The sequence below is a fragment of the Lissotriton helveticus genome, chromosome 1_1, assembly GCF_964261635.1.
Source record: "Lissotriton helveticus chromosome 1_1, aLisHel1.1, whole genome shotgun sequence".
Classification (NCBI taxonomy): domain Eukaryota; kingdom Metazoa; phylum Chordata; class Amphibia; order Caudata; family Salamandridae; genus Lissotriton; species Lissotriton helveticus.
Window position 1 is genome coordinate 526,029,495 of NC_136057.1, and position 14,423 is coordinate 526,043,917.

At 45.9% G+C, this 14,423-nt stretch overlaps 1 protein-coding gene across 1 annotated transcript in view; it reads right to left on the reverse strand.

The window, feature by feature from the left end:
* The window catches only part of VWF (von Willebrand factor), a 1,169,185-nt gene that overhangs the window by 287,336 nt on the left and 867,426 nt on the right, over positions 1 to 14,423 (reverse strand). The window contains exon 41 of the mRNA XM_078673989.1: positions 2,500 to 2,604. Coding sequence (XP_078530115.1) covers positions 2,500 to 2,604 — 105 coding nt within the window. The remainder of the gene's footprint in view (positions 1 to 2,499; positions 2,605 to 14,423) is intronic.

Sequence of the window (14,423 nt, forward strand, 5' to 3'; positions counted from 1 at the left end):
TGCGGAGGAACGCCCACCGCAACACCCATTGCCCACCCCTTTCACGTTAAGAGTAACGTGAAAGGGAGCTTTATTTATAAGGCAGTGTTAAGCCACATTAAGTGGCTAAATGCTTTCTTGTAAATAAGGCAAAGCCCCTATCGCCACTACAACATCCTGACTTTGTGTTGGTGATAGGGGGTTGTAAATATGCCCCAATGTGTGTTGTTTTCATCCAGAACTTGAACTCTTTCTATGTAGGGTCACCATTGCTGCACTGGAAAATTAGAGCATAGTTCAGGTTTAATGATGGCAATCATAGATTATCAACTGGGCTCCTGGATTGTCACACATAGGCACCTCATCTGCTAGTACTGTGTAAGAGGACATCACACTTTAGTCACTGAAGACAAAACTGATTTAAGCTTGTCTCCCAGGATCAATGTTCTTCTCCACTTGCTCCAACCCTCTGTCCTAATTCCTGCAGCCTTTGGTTGGCAGGACTATTACTAGAAGTTTAGGAGGAGGCAAAGGTATCACCCTGTAAATCAGAGCACATTACAACAGAGAAGCCTAGCTCTCCCTGGCACTGTGCTAGCCCAATGAACATGTGCTTCTATACATGCTTTCTGAAAATCTAGCCTAAGAGATAACAGGAAATGTGATCTCTTTCTGCTTTCCCAGGGAATTCATTACCTTCTCACGGTCAGTGGGACAGACCAAAGGCACTTGAAGTGATCCCCACTTATCGGAGATGTTTGCCAAGGGATGGACTCCAGTCCTACAAGCATATGGGGTCACCCAGTATACCATCATCTTCTTCAAGATATGCAACTGTTCAGTATGAGGGCTAGACCACTCAACTGGAGAACCCTCCAAAGCAGGACGGAGTTCATTGGATTATGAAAACGTACCTAATTAATATTAGTTTGCTTTCTCTAACCTTTAGTTTTGTAGGTTTGATGACTAATGAGGTGTTTTGTGTTATGGATCATAGTGCTAACATGTTATGTTATCTTTATTTCTAGAATGCAGTAATGTAGAGCTTCTTGGTGCTGAGAAGCAACATAATTCACAAATGGGACAGAGGTGTAGCACTAATGTATTACTATGCAGAACTATTCCATTTTCACCCTTTGCTGATGCTATACCGTATTTCTATTACACTATCTTACCTCACAGATGTTCTGAGCTCGGAAGTAGGGCACATTCTCTTTACACACATATCCAACACTAGTTTTTCTAAGGCTCCACTAATTCTCAGTTAGCACATATTGCCGTACTTGTACGTCCCTACCCCCAAATCAGGTGGTGCTTCAATTCCCTGGCCTGTCACCTCCAGTGGGGGCATTCACCCCTCTTCTTCCCAACACAACTGAGTCAGGTTTCCAAAGCCCACTGAGCCAGTCAGTCTTTCAAGCCAAACTCCCAATAATGAAATTAACAAATGGGGTTGGGGGGAGGGGGCTGGGTGGGTTGTCAAGATAGGACATAAGCCACTTACTACCTCCTCTGCCATGAGACAACCATTTAGGATACTTGCTTCTTTCTTTTCCCTTAACAATAAATCCAGTGGTGCAGAAGCACCATCGGGATACATCTTGGGGCCCGTCTTGAAGTTTGGTAGATCTGTCTGTCTGACAAACTTTACATCAGGCCGTTGGTCTTCGAATTTCTTTCTGCATTCAGACACGAATTTGGTCCTCGGTTCCTGGGCTGCTACCACTAGAGCTGCACAGGCCTGGAATAATGCTCCTCCCCTTAGAATTCATAGAAACGAAAGGAAATCTGAATTTGCATGATGTTATGCTGCAAATGGAGAGAGTGTTTTCTTCTTCATTCTGGCGTTGTCGCTCTATTATATGACGCACTGAGAGTGGACTTGCTAGTGGTTTCTACATATGTTTTCATCCAAAAAGTGTTCAGTTATAATATTCAGTTAATTCTAATGAATGCATCACAAGACCAGAGATAGCCAATTCTGTTTAGGCAGAAGTCGAAATCGTGAATTTGTTCCAATTATATTCTAATGCTTGACATAAATCCCAAGTCAAAATCCTCATCCATTTTTATGACTCACTAACAGTTTAATACATGCATAACGCACTTAGTTGTTGCAATGATAATAAAAATAAAGATCTTTGATTTCTATCTCGTTATAAAGCTCTGAATATTTATTGAAGTGACTGAGTGACATTACAGTGGGTGGCCAACTTTTACTACATGAAATAACAAGTAACATGCATGATGGTCAGGGTAAAAGAGCCCACACATAAAATCAAAAGGTGTTCAGATCACCAACGCATTGCTGGATAATGTATTCATAAACTTAAATGTTTACATATATTAAATGCAGATTAAGAACTGAGAAATGAAACACAATGTAGAACGGACTGCATCTCATTTATTCTAATGTCAATGCAGCTTCAAATATAAAAACAGCTGGCATGAAACACAAAACTGAAGTGATGAAATGCTGGGTTTAAATCCCACACTTTGTTCAAGAAATGAAGCACTTACCACAGGCATAACTAGGTTTGCATTCCCCAGGATTATTCAATACAGGAACTAGCCCATCCTCACAGACAGGGACCGGAGGCAAATCACAGGATATTAGGTCACATACTGAAAGAAAAAAAATGGATACACACAATAAATACCCAACAATCTTTATGCAAGACTACAATAGAATCTTACTGTATTTCTGTTATTTCTAGAATTATTATAAATCACATCAGAGTAGAAGTCGTTCATGTGGGAGGTGCATTGTGGTGTTAGGCGAACATCAATAAACACATTAATCTTCCTTCACGCCTCTTAAGGACGCAAAGGTTCTAGATCATGTCCTGAAGAGCCATTTCATTCCATTCCTATCATGTGAGCTGAGTGCGTTAATCTCACTTCTATCACACGCACACATGTGCTGTGCATATACTTATCTCCAAACCGCACAAGACTTTGACAGATAAAGAATTCAAAATAGGCACCACCCTCCTGTCAGTGGTGTGTTATACCTTCATAGTCCCCTTGGGCGGGCCAGGGAGGGTAAAGCTCAGCCTTCATTGGAGGTGTAAATTTGCACTTTTGTGTATTCTTAAAATTGAGAAGAGATTTGCACTCAGAGATAAAAGAAGTCCTTATGTTGGTAGTGTGTATGTTTTCGGGGGATAACGAGTTGTGGACTCATATTGCACTGGCACTATATTATGGCTCCATTAGATATGTAAACAAAAGCAACATAATCTTCTTGTCCTAATATAATGCACTTTTGTGGTAGCAGGTTATACAAGAGTAACTGAGTAATCTTGTTTGAGAGGACAACTGGATGTGTGTCTTTGTACTGGTGGGTGTGAATTTTGTGTAGCTAAGTTTGCCCTTGGTGGAAATCATTACATAAAGCAGCAAAATAGATATTGGAATGACCTGATCAGTATAGTTTGATAAATTTTTTCCACACTTGATTCACTATGAAAATTAAGGGGCTGATTATGAGTCTGGTAGTCCATGGACCGCTAGACTTGCGGGGGCACCGCGGTGGCGGTCTTCCTGCTGCCCTAATACAAGATGGGTGATGGGATTGTTCCGGCAGTCAGGAGGCATCCAAATACTTATTAGGAGTTTCCTGACCACCAGGATTTTCATGGTGGAGAGGAAATAAAGGAGGCTCTATGGGATACCCTGGTGCCTCTGCACATCAATGTTCCCCATAGGGTGAATGCACACCAGTTCCTGCATTCTCATTGCGGTGCCCTTTTTTGATGGCATCACTGTGGGAACGCCAGAAAAAAGCCTGCAAAACAAGAGGATCTCATAATCTGGCCAGCGGCCTCACTACGGGTTTGGCAGTGAGGTGGCTGGGTAGACCTGGCGCCGCACTGCCAAACTCATAATCAGGCCCTAAGGGTAGTATTTCTCAACTATGTTACTGGGTGGTGTAGGTTCTGAGTTGGGCTGTAGGGTGTATAAGAGTTGTGGAACACAATTAAAAGGGGTACTGGTTTGTGTTATGTTGTCTCTGGCATAATTGATGATTCCTGATTTTGAGGAAGATGGGGAAATTAAAATGAAAATGTGTTTCTATCTTACAGCTATCATGTGGCTGGGCCTTTGATAATAATAATAATAATAATAATAATAATAATAATAATAATAATAATAATAATAATAATAATAAGCACATTTATAAAGCACAGGGTTACAATCGACCATTGTGTCCACGCCTGTTGAAAATGGCAAATGTATGTGTACATAAGCGGCGTTCATTTGTGTTCACTGTACCTCTTGTCGTAAGCAGAATGGACATTGCAAAACACTGACTGTGTTACCCCGCCAGCATAGACCCATGCACACATATATACAACAGTCATTTTAGGTACCGTGGTCTCTCTGTTTGCGATTGATCACCAGCGCCCCTTCCCTGACCCTGCAAGCTTCCCCCATGCACCCTGACCGCCCCCGCTCTCACATGCACAAGTCATGAGCCCTCTCCTCCCGCATGACTCTGTCTCTGAAAATCGCACCCCGCGCCTGACCAACACCTCCTTTCCCTCCATAAATACCCCTCCTTTGATGACCTCTTCCTCCGAACCTAATTGTCTACGAACCGCTGGTCATCCCTTAGCCTGAGGATACAGTTTATTGCCCACTACTGTATGCACTCGCCTCTCTTGAAAGGAGCCACTATTGATCATGACCTCCCCACCCCCTGAGATTCGATCAGGAGCACACATTCCAAAGGAATCAGCAGAACACTCAGCTGCGTGACAGCCCCCTCCTATTGTATGGAGGATAAGGGCCCCTACTGTAGCCACGTGATGGAATATCTTCGTACTTCACAATGTCTTGATTGTAATAAAGGATGCCCGTGTGCCACAAACCTGTGTATAAAAGACGAAGCCTCAGAGAAACTTGTTAGAGCACCTCCCGAAGACACTATGCGAGTGTCCGAAATGACATGCTCTCCTCATGAGAAATAAACCTTTTTCCTTGTCTTCCTGCTTCCAGTGCCCGTCTCTTTATTTGGTAATTATTCAAGATGGGAACTAAGAGTCGCCCTGCACCAGCAGCCTGGGCATCAGGTGCGATTTGGGCTGACCATTCTACAATTGGCGTCCCAACGCGGGGTCCATCAGCGACATAAGGTCCGATAAGAGAGGTCCAGACGATGGGGTGAACATCTAAATGATTGGAGTATACCTGCCTTGAGAGGGCCCTCGTCCGTCTGCCGATTGAATGAACTTCACCGATTCCGAACGGACCTCTCTCAAATGACCTATTGTCCTGACTGGAATCCCACAGGACTGCTGCGGTAAAAACATGGAGAAAAGAGAACGATCGGGCGCTGGAAAAAGGAAGGCGAAGAACTGTCCACACGGTCCGGTCCGGGTAAGGTTAAGTAGGACGTCTTTACGTCTAATTGGTAGGATGGCTTTATCCATCTGATTGATTGATTGATTGTTGATATTGGAAACGGTATTTAGATACTGGTATTGTTCATTGATTGGTTCATTTAGCCTTGGGTGCTACTTGAAGTATTGGTTCTCTTGGAGACATTCTCTGTCTGCAAACAGCGACAGATAGGAACGTCTGTCTCCCTTTGCAGATAGTGAAGGATAGGTAATGCAGACTTTTGTCCCCATTGTAATCCGTCATGCCTATCTTTTCTCCTCATTGATTGTTTGTTAATCGGTTTTTATCGATTATTGCTTTTTGAGATATTCCCTGTCTACAAACGGGGACGTATAGGAATATTCTGTCTCCCTTTGCAGATAGTGAAAGATAGGTAATGCAGACTTTTGTCCCCATTGTAATCCGTCATACCTATTTTTTCTCCCCATTGATTGATTGTTTGATCGAGCATTGAATTGTTCGAAGTTGGTTCTCTTAAGGATCTTCTCTGCCTGCAAACGGGGAAGAATAGGAATATTCTCTCTCCCTTTGCAGATAGTGAAGGGTAGGTAACGCAAGCTTTTAACCCGTCGTACCTATTTCGTTCCTCATTGATTGATTGATTGTCCGAACATTGACTGTTTGGAATTGTTCTTTTTGGAGGTATTCTCTGTTTGCAAATAACGTGGAATAGAAATGTCTGTCTAGTCTTTGCAAGTAAGGAAGGGTAGGTAATGCGGACCTTTGTCCCCCGTTGTAATCTGTCATGCCTATCTACTCCCCACTGATTGGTAAACCAGTTCTACCCGGACCATTTATTGGAGGTAGGTCATCTGGCTCGGCCAGGAGGGTACCCCGAATACAAAAGGACAAATATAAAAATGCGGATTAGCCGCCGTATCGTGCTAGCAAATAAAAGAAAAAAAGAAATAAATAAAAATCGTTAGGAAAAAGAAAAGGAATAGAGTGAAATCAGTAGGCCGCTGATGAAATCTTCTTTTCAACCTCGCTGAAATGAAAACATAGGGGACAACCCCTCAGGAAATACAAAACTGGTGAGGAAAGCCGAACTCAACGCTATGACTTCGAGACAGCTTGGCTCCACCACCCACCCCGCCCAATTAACGACAAACCTTAGACGAATAATAGAAAATATACAACACTATAGCAAAGTAACAGGTGAACACGTTTTATTTTTTAAACAAACAGAAAAAAAAAAACATTTAAGCAACTATTTACATGACAAACGGCTGCAACGGCAAACGAAACCCACAATGCATTTCGCCGTCTGCTTGACGCCGTTCCAGTCATTCCTTCCCCAAAGTAGCAATGTTGGGCTACTTTGGGCTACTTTCTAGTAGTTTTTGGGCGTTTTTATGTCTACAAGACCCGTCAGGGGCGGTGGGGTGGAAGGACCACTATGCGAATAGCCCGAAGGCGGCGCCACACGCCAAGGCCTGCCCCACCGGATGAACCAAGGGACCCGTTCCTGGGGCCAGGGCGAAGAGCGTCCGGCCGCCATCAACCGGAGGCCCGGCCCGAAAACATGCCAGGCGCCACTTCTTTCTTTTATAATGGCTGCGACAACCCTGGGGGGAATGTCTTGCACATGCCTCCGACCCCCCCCCTCGTCCTCATCGCCTGGTCCGGCCATAACAAATGTCAAGCGAGACGCCGTGGGGTGCACCGGGAGGGAGAGGCGGCGCGAACGAGCCTCTCCCACCTCCCCAGGTGGAGGCTCCCCAGCTGCGCCCTCAACGCTCCTCGCACCCGGCAAAGGGTTCGTCCACTCTTGCGGTGCAGCGACGCTCCACGCACCCGGAAAAGGGTTCATCCACTGTGGCAATGCTGCGACACCTCGCCCGGCAGGTTGGAGCCCGTCTGCTCATTTGACCCCGCGATCGCCGGTAGCTGCCGAACTCTCAAAATGGCGGTCGACCTTGCAAGAGCGGGCCCAGCATGAAGGAATGGCCCGGTTGCTTGTGGATGCCACCATCATAAAAGTTCTCCTCGTCCTTGAAGATTCTAGAGGAGCCGCGGGAGTCCCCGACTCCAGCAGATACCCCCGATGGGGAATGACTGCCATGATTGCCCACGGACCGATGGAAATGTAGCCGCAGGACGTCGGCGCTCCCATGCTGGCGCCAGCCTCAGTTTGAATGACTAGAATGCTGCAGACTACAGTTCGGATCAGTTCCGGTGAAAACACAGTATGACCCGGTAGAAAAGATTGTTGCCTCCCTCCCCTTTTGACTGATGGTTCAGACCACCAATCCTTTCTTTTGCCCTTTAACGGAACTTTTTGGACTGCCAAAAGGAAGCTCTGGGCCAACCACGAGTTAGTGGAGATTTAGACTATGCCTGGATCTGCCTGACTGCACCCAAAATGGCGCCGATGCAAATGAAACTCTCAACTCCTTATTGTACCCCGATTGCTCAGCCTTGGTGTCATAGGATATGTATGAAGTTTTTAAAAAAAAAAACCATATAGATTGATATAGGATGTGTACTGATTATAAGTTCGGACAATGGATTGATATAGGATGTATACTGTCAGCTCGGACAATGAATTGATATGAGATGGGTACTGAGTGTGTGTTCGGACAATGAAGGACAATGAATTGACATGAGATGGGTACCGATTGAACATTCGGACAATGAATTGTTGTTAAGTTTTGGCGCATCATGATTATTGAAAGTTCGAAATTTCAATGCTTATGATACTCGCTCACACTAAAGATTCGATATGATTTTTATTGCACTTGGCGCACTTTTTATGAAATTAACGACCACCGACTCCATTAAGTTTTCCACTAATAAAGTACCCCCACATCTACAGTTCCAGCCTGCTCCGTGGCCGGCCCACGGGGTTGTAGGCCCGTATTTGTACACCGACATTCTTATTAAAGATTTTTGGAAAAAGCAAACGTAGTTGTCACGCGTAAGTTGATAAGTTTCAAATGAATGATCACTATTTTCGATATAACTAAAATATAGGGGAAATGACTCAACTCGATTAGATAAGGGTTAAAGGGTATAATGCAGAAATACTGCAAATATGAATGGTCCAGGTTTTTTTGTTGTATGTATTTTGCACATTTTTGTACAGCCCAAAGCAACCGCAAAAAAAAAAAAAAAAACCCTGGAATTCAGCCTATACTTTATATGCTACCTGTATCAGGAAAATTGTGCTAAAATCTCCCTAAGTCGCCCCGAAGGAGTGCCACCTGGCCTCCCTACATATGGTCCATAATACCACACACTGGCTTCCGATAATCATCTCACACATACTAAAAGGTTCATCTGGGCTTAAATGCCGAGTTGGCAAGAACTGCGCTCCGTGGAGATAGACCGAGTATGTAGTAAGGAAAAGCCTTTTTCGGGTTTATCCGCGCTGATGTGTTTTTTAAATGTTGCCCCCGCCCCCTTCTTTTGCCCTCTTTCTGCAGGTTACTTTGGAACATCGATTAAAAATACGAAAAGGAAAATGGTGATCTAACGGACGAAGAGACGGGAAAAAGGCGTTTGATTATGGTACCTAACCACGACAAACCCCGAATAATGCAACCAAAAATGACGTACAATAATGAATACATTCCTACGTTTAACTAAATAGGGAAAATTTAGGGAATATTCCGAGGTAAGGTTTACACAAGTATCCTCCGCCGAGAGGACTAGGAATATTGCCAATATTTAAAAACCTACTACCTCCTTTTTCGCATCCTCATAGACATGTAACTCAAAGCTGCCCCATTGTTCTCCAACTAACACCGACTATTGTCTCAGCCTGGAAACACATTTGCTAAAATGACTCGAAAATACCACCGTGAGCACTAGCCCGACCAGGTTAGTTCATGACCAAGTGGCAGAGACGTAAGTGTGTGCAACCACAACCTCCAGTAAAGGCAGCCGACAATAACAAGAAAAGAAAAAGTAAAGAGAGCTTAGGATGCTGAGAATGCGCAGCGTACAGGAAGAGATCATTTTGGCCAATAACTGTTCTATGTTTTGTCTTGGATTTTTGTATATAATACATGTACTGTCTCCCCCGTCTGAGTTTCTGTGTACGTCATGCATGAATCTACGTCATCCCTCTGCCTGTGTTTCCATATTACTTAACCCCTGTTGATCTGTGTTGTGCGCGCACTGAATGGCCCATTATTGTACACGTCTCTCTCTCCTCTCCCTCTCTCTCTCTCTTTCTCTCTCCATGTCATACGTGTACCGAATGGACCATTTAGAGTGCGGTCTCTCTCTCTCTCTCTCTCTCTCTCTCTCTCTCTCTCTCTCTCTCTCTCTCTCTCTCTCTTTCTCTCTCTCTCTCTCTCTCTCTCTCTCTTTCTCTCTCTCTCTCTCTCTTACTCTTTCTCTTTCTCTTTCTCTCTCTCTTTCTCTCTCTCTCTCTCTCTCTCTCTCTCTCTCTCTCTCTCTTTCTCTCTCCAAAAGCCCCCTGTTCCCTCTTTCCTTGTATGGTGACGTTGTGCCCCTCCGGCACAAAACATAATTGGGTTTCCTCGAACACAAAGGTGTTCAGCAAAATTGACCAAAACCAAAACGATTGTGACTTGCCATATTACTACCTCTCCTTTCTGCAAAACGATAGAACCCGAGTTGGAAATGAAGGAAAGGACAGGTAAGACGACGGACGTCCCCTAATCTGGCCTTCTATAGGGGGACTATAACGTCAATGGTCTTCTGTTTCTCAGTTCGTTAGAAATGCGATCCCCAATGCCCCGATTGCCCCACCCCCCTGCACCTAAGTGCGGATGTCCAGAGTACCCCACTTCTCCCGATCGACCCCAGCTCCCCGTCCAAAGCGCCCACGCTTCCCCCGATTAACCCCAGCCTCATGTCAGCTACCCACGAAACGTAATTGATGACCTTGATTAACGGTCATTCCCCAGGAAAGCCATGTTTATCATCTGCCCCTTCCCCCTTCGTCATGACGATAACGCCCCTGCTTGCAAGAGTTAGCCAACCCCGAAGGGAAGAGTAAGACTGTCAGTACTTGGGTTAAAATGAAAAAGGGCGAGTCTCTACATAGGGGCTCGAGTTTTTGAGTGATGACATAATACACCATGTATAAAAGTCCAATTTCTCTCACCATACGTCGCGCATGAACACCACACAGGTTTATGAAATCAATAACAATGCACTCCTACAGACTCCATAAGTGACGACTTCTGACTGTGATCGATGAACATATCCCCCACCTACGCAGGATTGGGGACGGAATTGAGATGTATAAATGTCTTCTCCTGCCAGTTTTTCTAAAACTTGTTTTCTACCCATTCAAAGATACAATCACCGGAGGAGAGGAGCTGGACGTGACGCACAGCCTGGCCACAGATCATGAAGCACGTGTGACCGCAACCAAAGGTGGAGCCGCAGAGCAACGAGACGCGGGACGAGGCACAACTCTCAAACTCGGCAGATGAAGGAATGAAGGGCTGCCTTGAAGCCCTCGACTTGCTGACCCACTCGTGCCTGAAGTCCCCGTCCCCTTTTTAGTCCGACTGATGGGCCTGCCTGCTCGCTGTCCTTTGCTCCCTTGGTCCCTTGGTGTGTTCAAAGATCTGGCCCCCACTCCGCCCTCTCTTCCCTCGATTATCCAACAAACTCACCCTTTTTCGCATAAACTTTTGACTATAGAATGAGGTTTTGCCACGGAAAAAGAAAAGACACGCAGGTGCCCAGCTTGAGGCACCCCTAAGAAAATAAGTTAGGAAACAGGACTGTGATCTAACAGCAGAGGACTGATCGCACCCTGCAACGTGTAAGGATGAATCCGAGCTGGACCTATAGCTCCACCGCCGGTGCTCAGCAGCGCCAACAAAAGAAGATGGACTCTGTTAAAAGACATTGCGACAAAGACCTCCCCCTTTCCAGAACTTTCTACTCACCCCTTGACTAATTGCTTGTATCGAATTGAATCCCTCCCTCAACCATTTTGTATTGCCTTTTAAAATGTTTCATCGGTCACTCATGTAGTTAGTTTTTCAAACGTCTCTTATAGTACTGACAAGACCCGAAGGTATCAGAGCATTTTTCCTGTATGTTGATGTCACTAGAGAGAAAATGTGAACTTGATTTTATAATGTGTCGGAACATTTTTCCTTGATTCTACACCGACTAAATATTATGACGATCTCTAGGCTTGTATGAAGAACCCAACAAATGTAAATTAACATGTATGGCATTCTGCCTATAGCATCGACTAGGTAGAAATTGAACTTGCTTATGTAAAAAAGCGGCGACTGTTGAAAATGGCAAATGTATGTGTACATAAGCGGCGTTCATTTGTGTTCACTGTACCTCTTGTCGTAAGCAGAATGGACATTGCAAAACACTGACTGTGTTACCCCGCCAGCATAGACCCATGCACACATATATACAACAGCCATTTTAGGTACCGTGGTCTCTCTGTTTGCGATTGATCACCAGCGCCCCTTCCCTGACCCTGCAAGCTTCCCCCATGCACCCTGACCGCCCCCGCTCTCACATGCACAAGTCATGAGCCCTCTCCTCCCGCATGACTCTGTCTCTGAAAATCGCACCCCGCGCCTGACCAACACCTCCTTTCCCTCCATGAATACCCCTCCTTTGATGACCTCTTCCTCCGAACCTAATTGTCTACGAACCGCTGGTCATCCCTTAGCCTGAGGATACAGTTTATTGCCCACTACTGTATGCACTCGCCTCTCTTGAAAGGAGCCACTATTGATCATGACCCCCCCCCCCCTGAGATTCGATCAGGAGCACACATTCCAAAGGAATCAGCAGAACACTCAGCTGCGTGACAGCCCCCTCCTATTGTATGGAGGATAAGGGCCCCTACTGTAGCCACGTGATGGAATATCTTCGTACTTCACAATGTCTTGATTGTAATAAAGGATGCCCGTGTGCCACAAACCTGTGTATAAAAGACGAAGCCTCAGAGAAACTTGTTAGAGCACCTCCCGAAGACACTATGCGAGTGTCCGAAATGACATGCTCTCCTCATGAGAAATAAACCTTTTTCCTTGTCTTCCTGCTTCCAGTGCCCGTCTCTTTATTTGGTAATTATTCAAGATGGGAACTAAGAGTCGCCCTGCACCAGCAGCCTGGGCATCAGGTGCGATTTGGGCTGACCATTCTACACGCCCTGCGGTGCAAAACTGTCTCGATCACTACATCCTATCCTAGCCAGGCGTGACTATCCAGCGGGGAAGAGATACGTTTTCAAATTTTTCCTGAAGATACCGTCCGAACCTTCCAACCGGAGGCTCAAGGGGAGCTTGTTCCATTTCTGTGCAGCCAAAAATCGGAAGGACCAGCCACCCATCCTTGCTCTCTTAATGGCAGGAACACACACCAAGCCCATCCTACACGATCTAAGTTGGCGTGTTGGGGAATAGAGAGTAAATAGGTCAAACAGGAAGGAAGAACCTGTCCCCTGAATGATACGGTGGCAAACGCACAGTGCCTTGAACAGGACTCTCTCCCTTATCGGCAGCCAGTGGAGGGAGACCAACGCCAACTTCGAGGAGGCCCTCCTCGGGAGCATAAGAACCAGACGAGCTGCTGCATTCTGTATACCTTGGAGTCTTTGCATGCATTTAGCCGTAGGATCCAGGTACAGTATATTACCATAATCAAGGCACAATGTCACAAGGGCATGCACCATGGTCTTCCTGGCTACAGTGGGCAGCATATCCAGGGTTTTCCGAAGGCCCCTCAGGACTCCGAAACAGGCACCTGCTACTCGCCTGGTATGGTACTCAAAGGAGAGCTTAGTGTCCATCCATACCCCCAAGTTCTTTGCCTGAGCGCAGGGAGTGGGCCCCAGACTCTGGGGCCACCATGCCGATGACCACACTGACGGGGCTTTTCCTACCACAAGCACCTCAGTCTTATTGCCATTCAATTTCAGGCAGTTGTTAGCCATCCATGATGCAAGATCTTGCATGCATGCCATGATATTGGAGGCTGCCGTATCCTGTGCCTGTGTCAGGGACACCACCAGTTGAGTGTCATCGGCATAGGACACAACCCTAATCCCAAATTTGTCTGCAATCTCCGCTAGAGGCATGACATAGAGATTGAACAGGGTCGGGCTCAGGGTCGACCCCTGCGGCACGTCCTGTTTAGTTTGATGACTTTGGAATAGTGGGAGCCCTGCCTCACCTGAAAACTGCACTCAGACAGGAAAGATTCCATCCAGCTCAATGCACTGCCAGACACACCTCCTTTCCTCCGACACTGCAACAAAGTATGGTGGGCAACAGTGTCAAAGGCGGCACTTAAATCTAGCAGGATTAAGGCCTCCGTCTGTCCAGCATCCACATACTTCCTAATTGTTTCAGTGACGAGTAACAGGGCTGATTCCGTCCAGTGGAGGGCCCGAAAACCAGACTGAGTGGGATGCAGGAGATTGTATTTCCCAATATGCACAGTAAGTTGCGTATATACCACTTTCTCCACAACCTTTGCGAAGTAAGGAAGTAAGGAGATTGGACACAAATTATCAAGTTTGTCTGGGCTAATTTGCGATTTCCCGGGTAGCGGAAGGACCACTGCTTCCTTCCATCTTACTGGCACCGTCACTGTCATGAAAGATAACTCCAAGAGGTGTCTAATACATGGCTCAAGAGTTACAATGCTCCCTCTAAGCACTTTAGGGGAGGCAGGGTCTCTTGGAGAGCCCGACTTGACACTAGTACAGATTATAGTAAACAGCTCTGGAGGGGGAACAGTAGATCTATCACTACATTCTATCTAGAATGTACCCTGCTTGCCCCGAGGTCTCATGGCCTACACGAGCAGAGTCCGGGAAGGTGGAGTACATTTTCTCCACCTTATCTGCAAAGAAATCCGCTACACGGTTGCATGACTCCTCTGAGCCAGTAGCTGGTACTGCCATTGTTGCTAGGGAAGATATCTCTTTGTAGAACCTAAAGAGTTCCCTTGACGAATTTTCCGCCGCCCCAATTCATTCTTGGTAGGATGATGCCTTAGCCCTTCTAATGAGCCCATGATAGCTCTTCAGAGTGACTTTGTACTCCCTCCTCACCTGG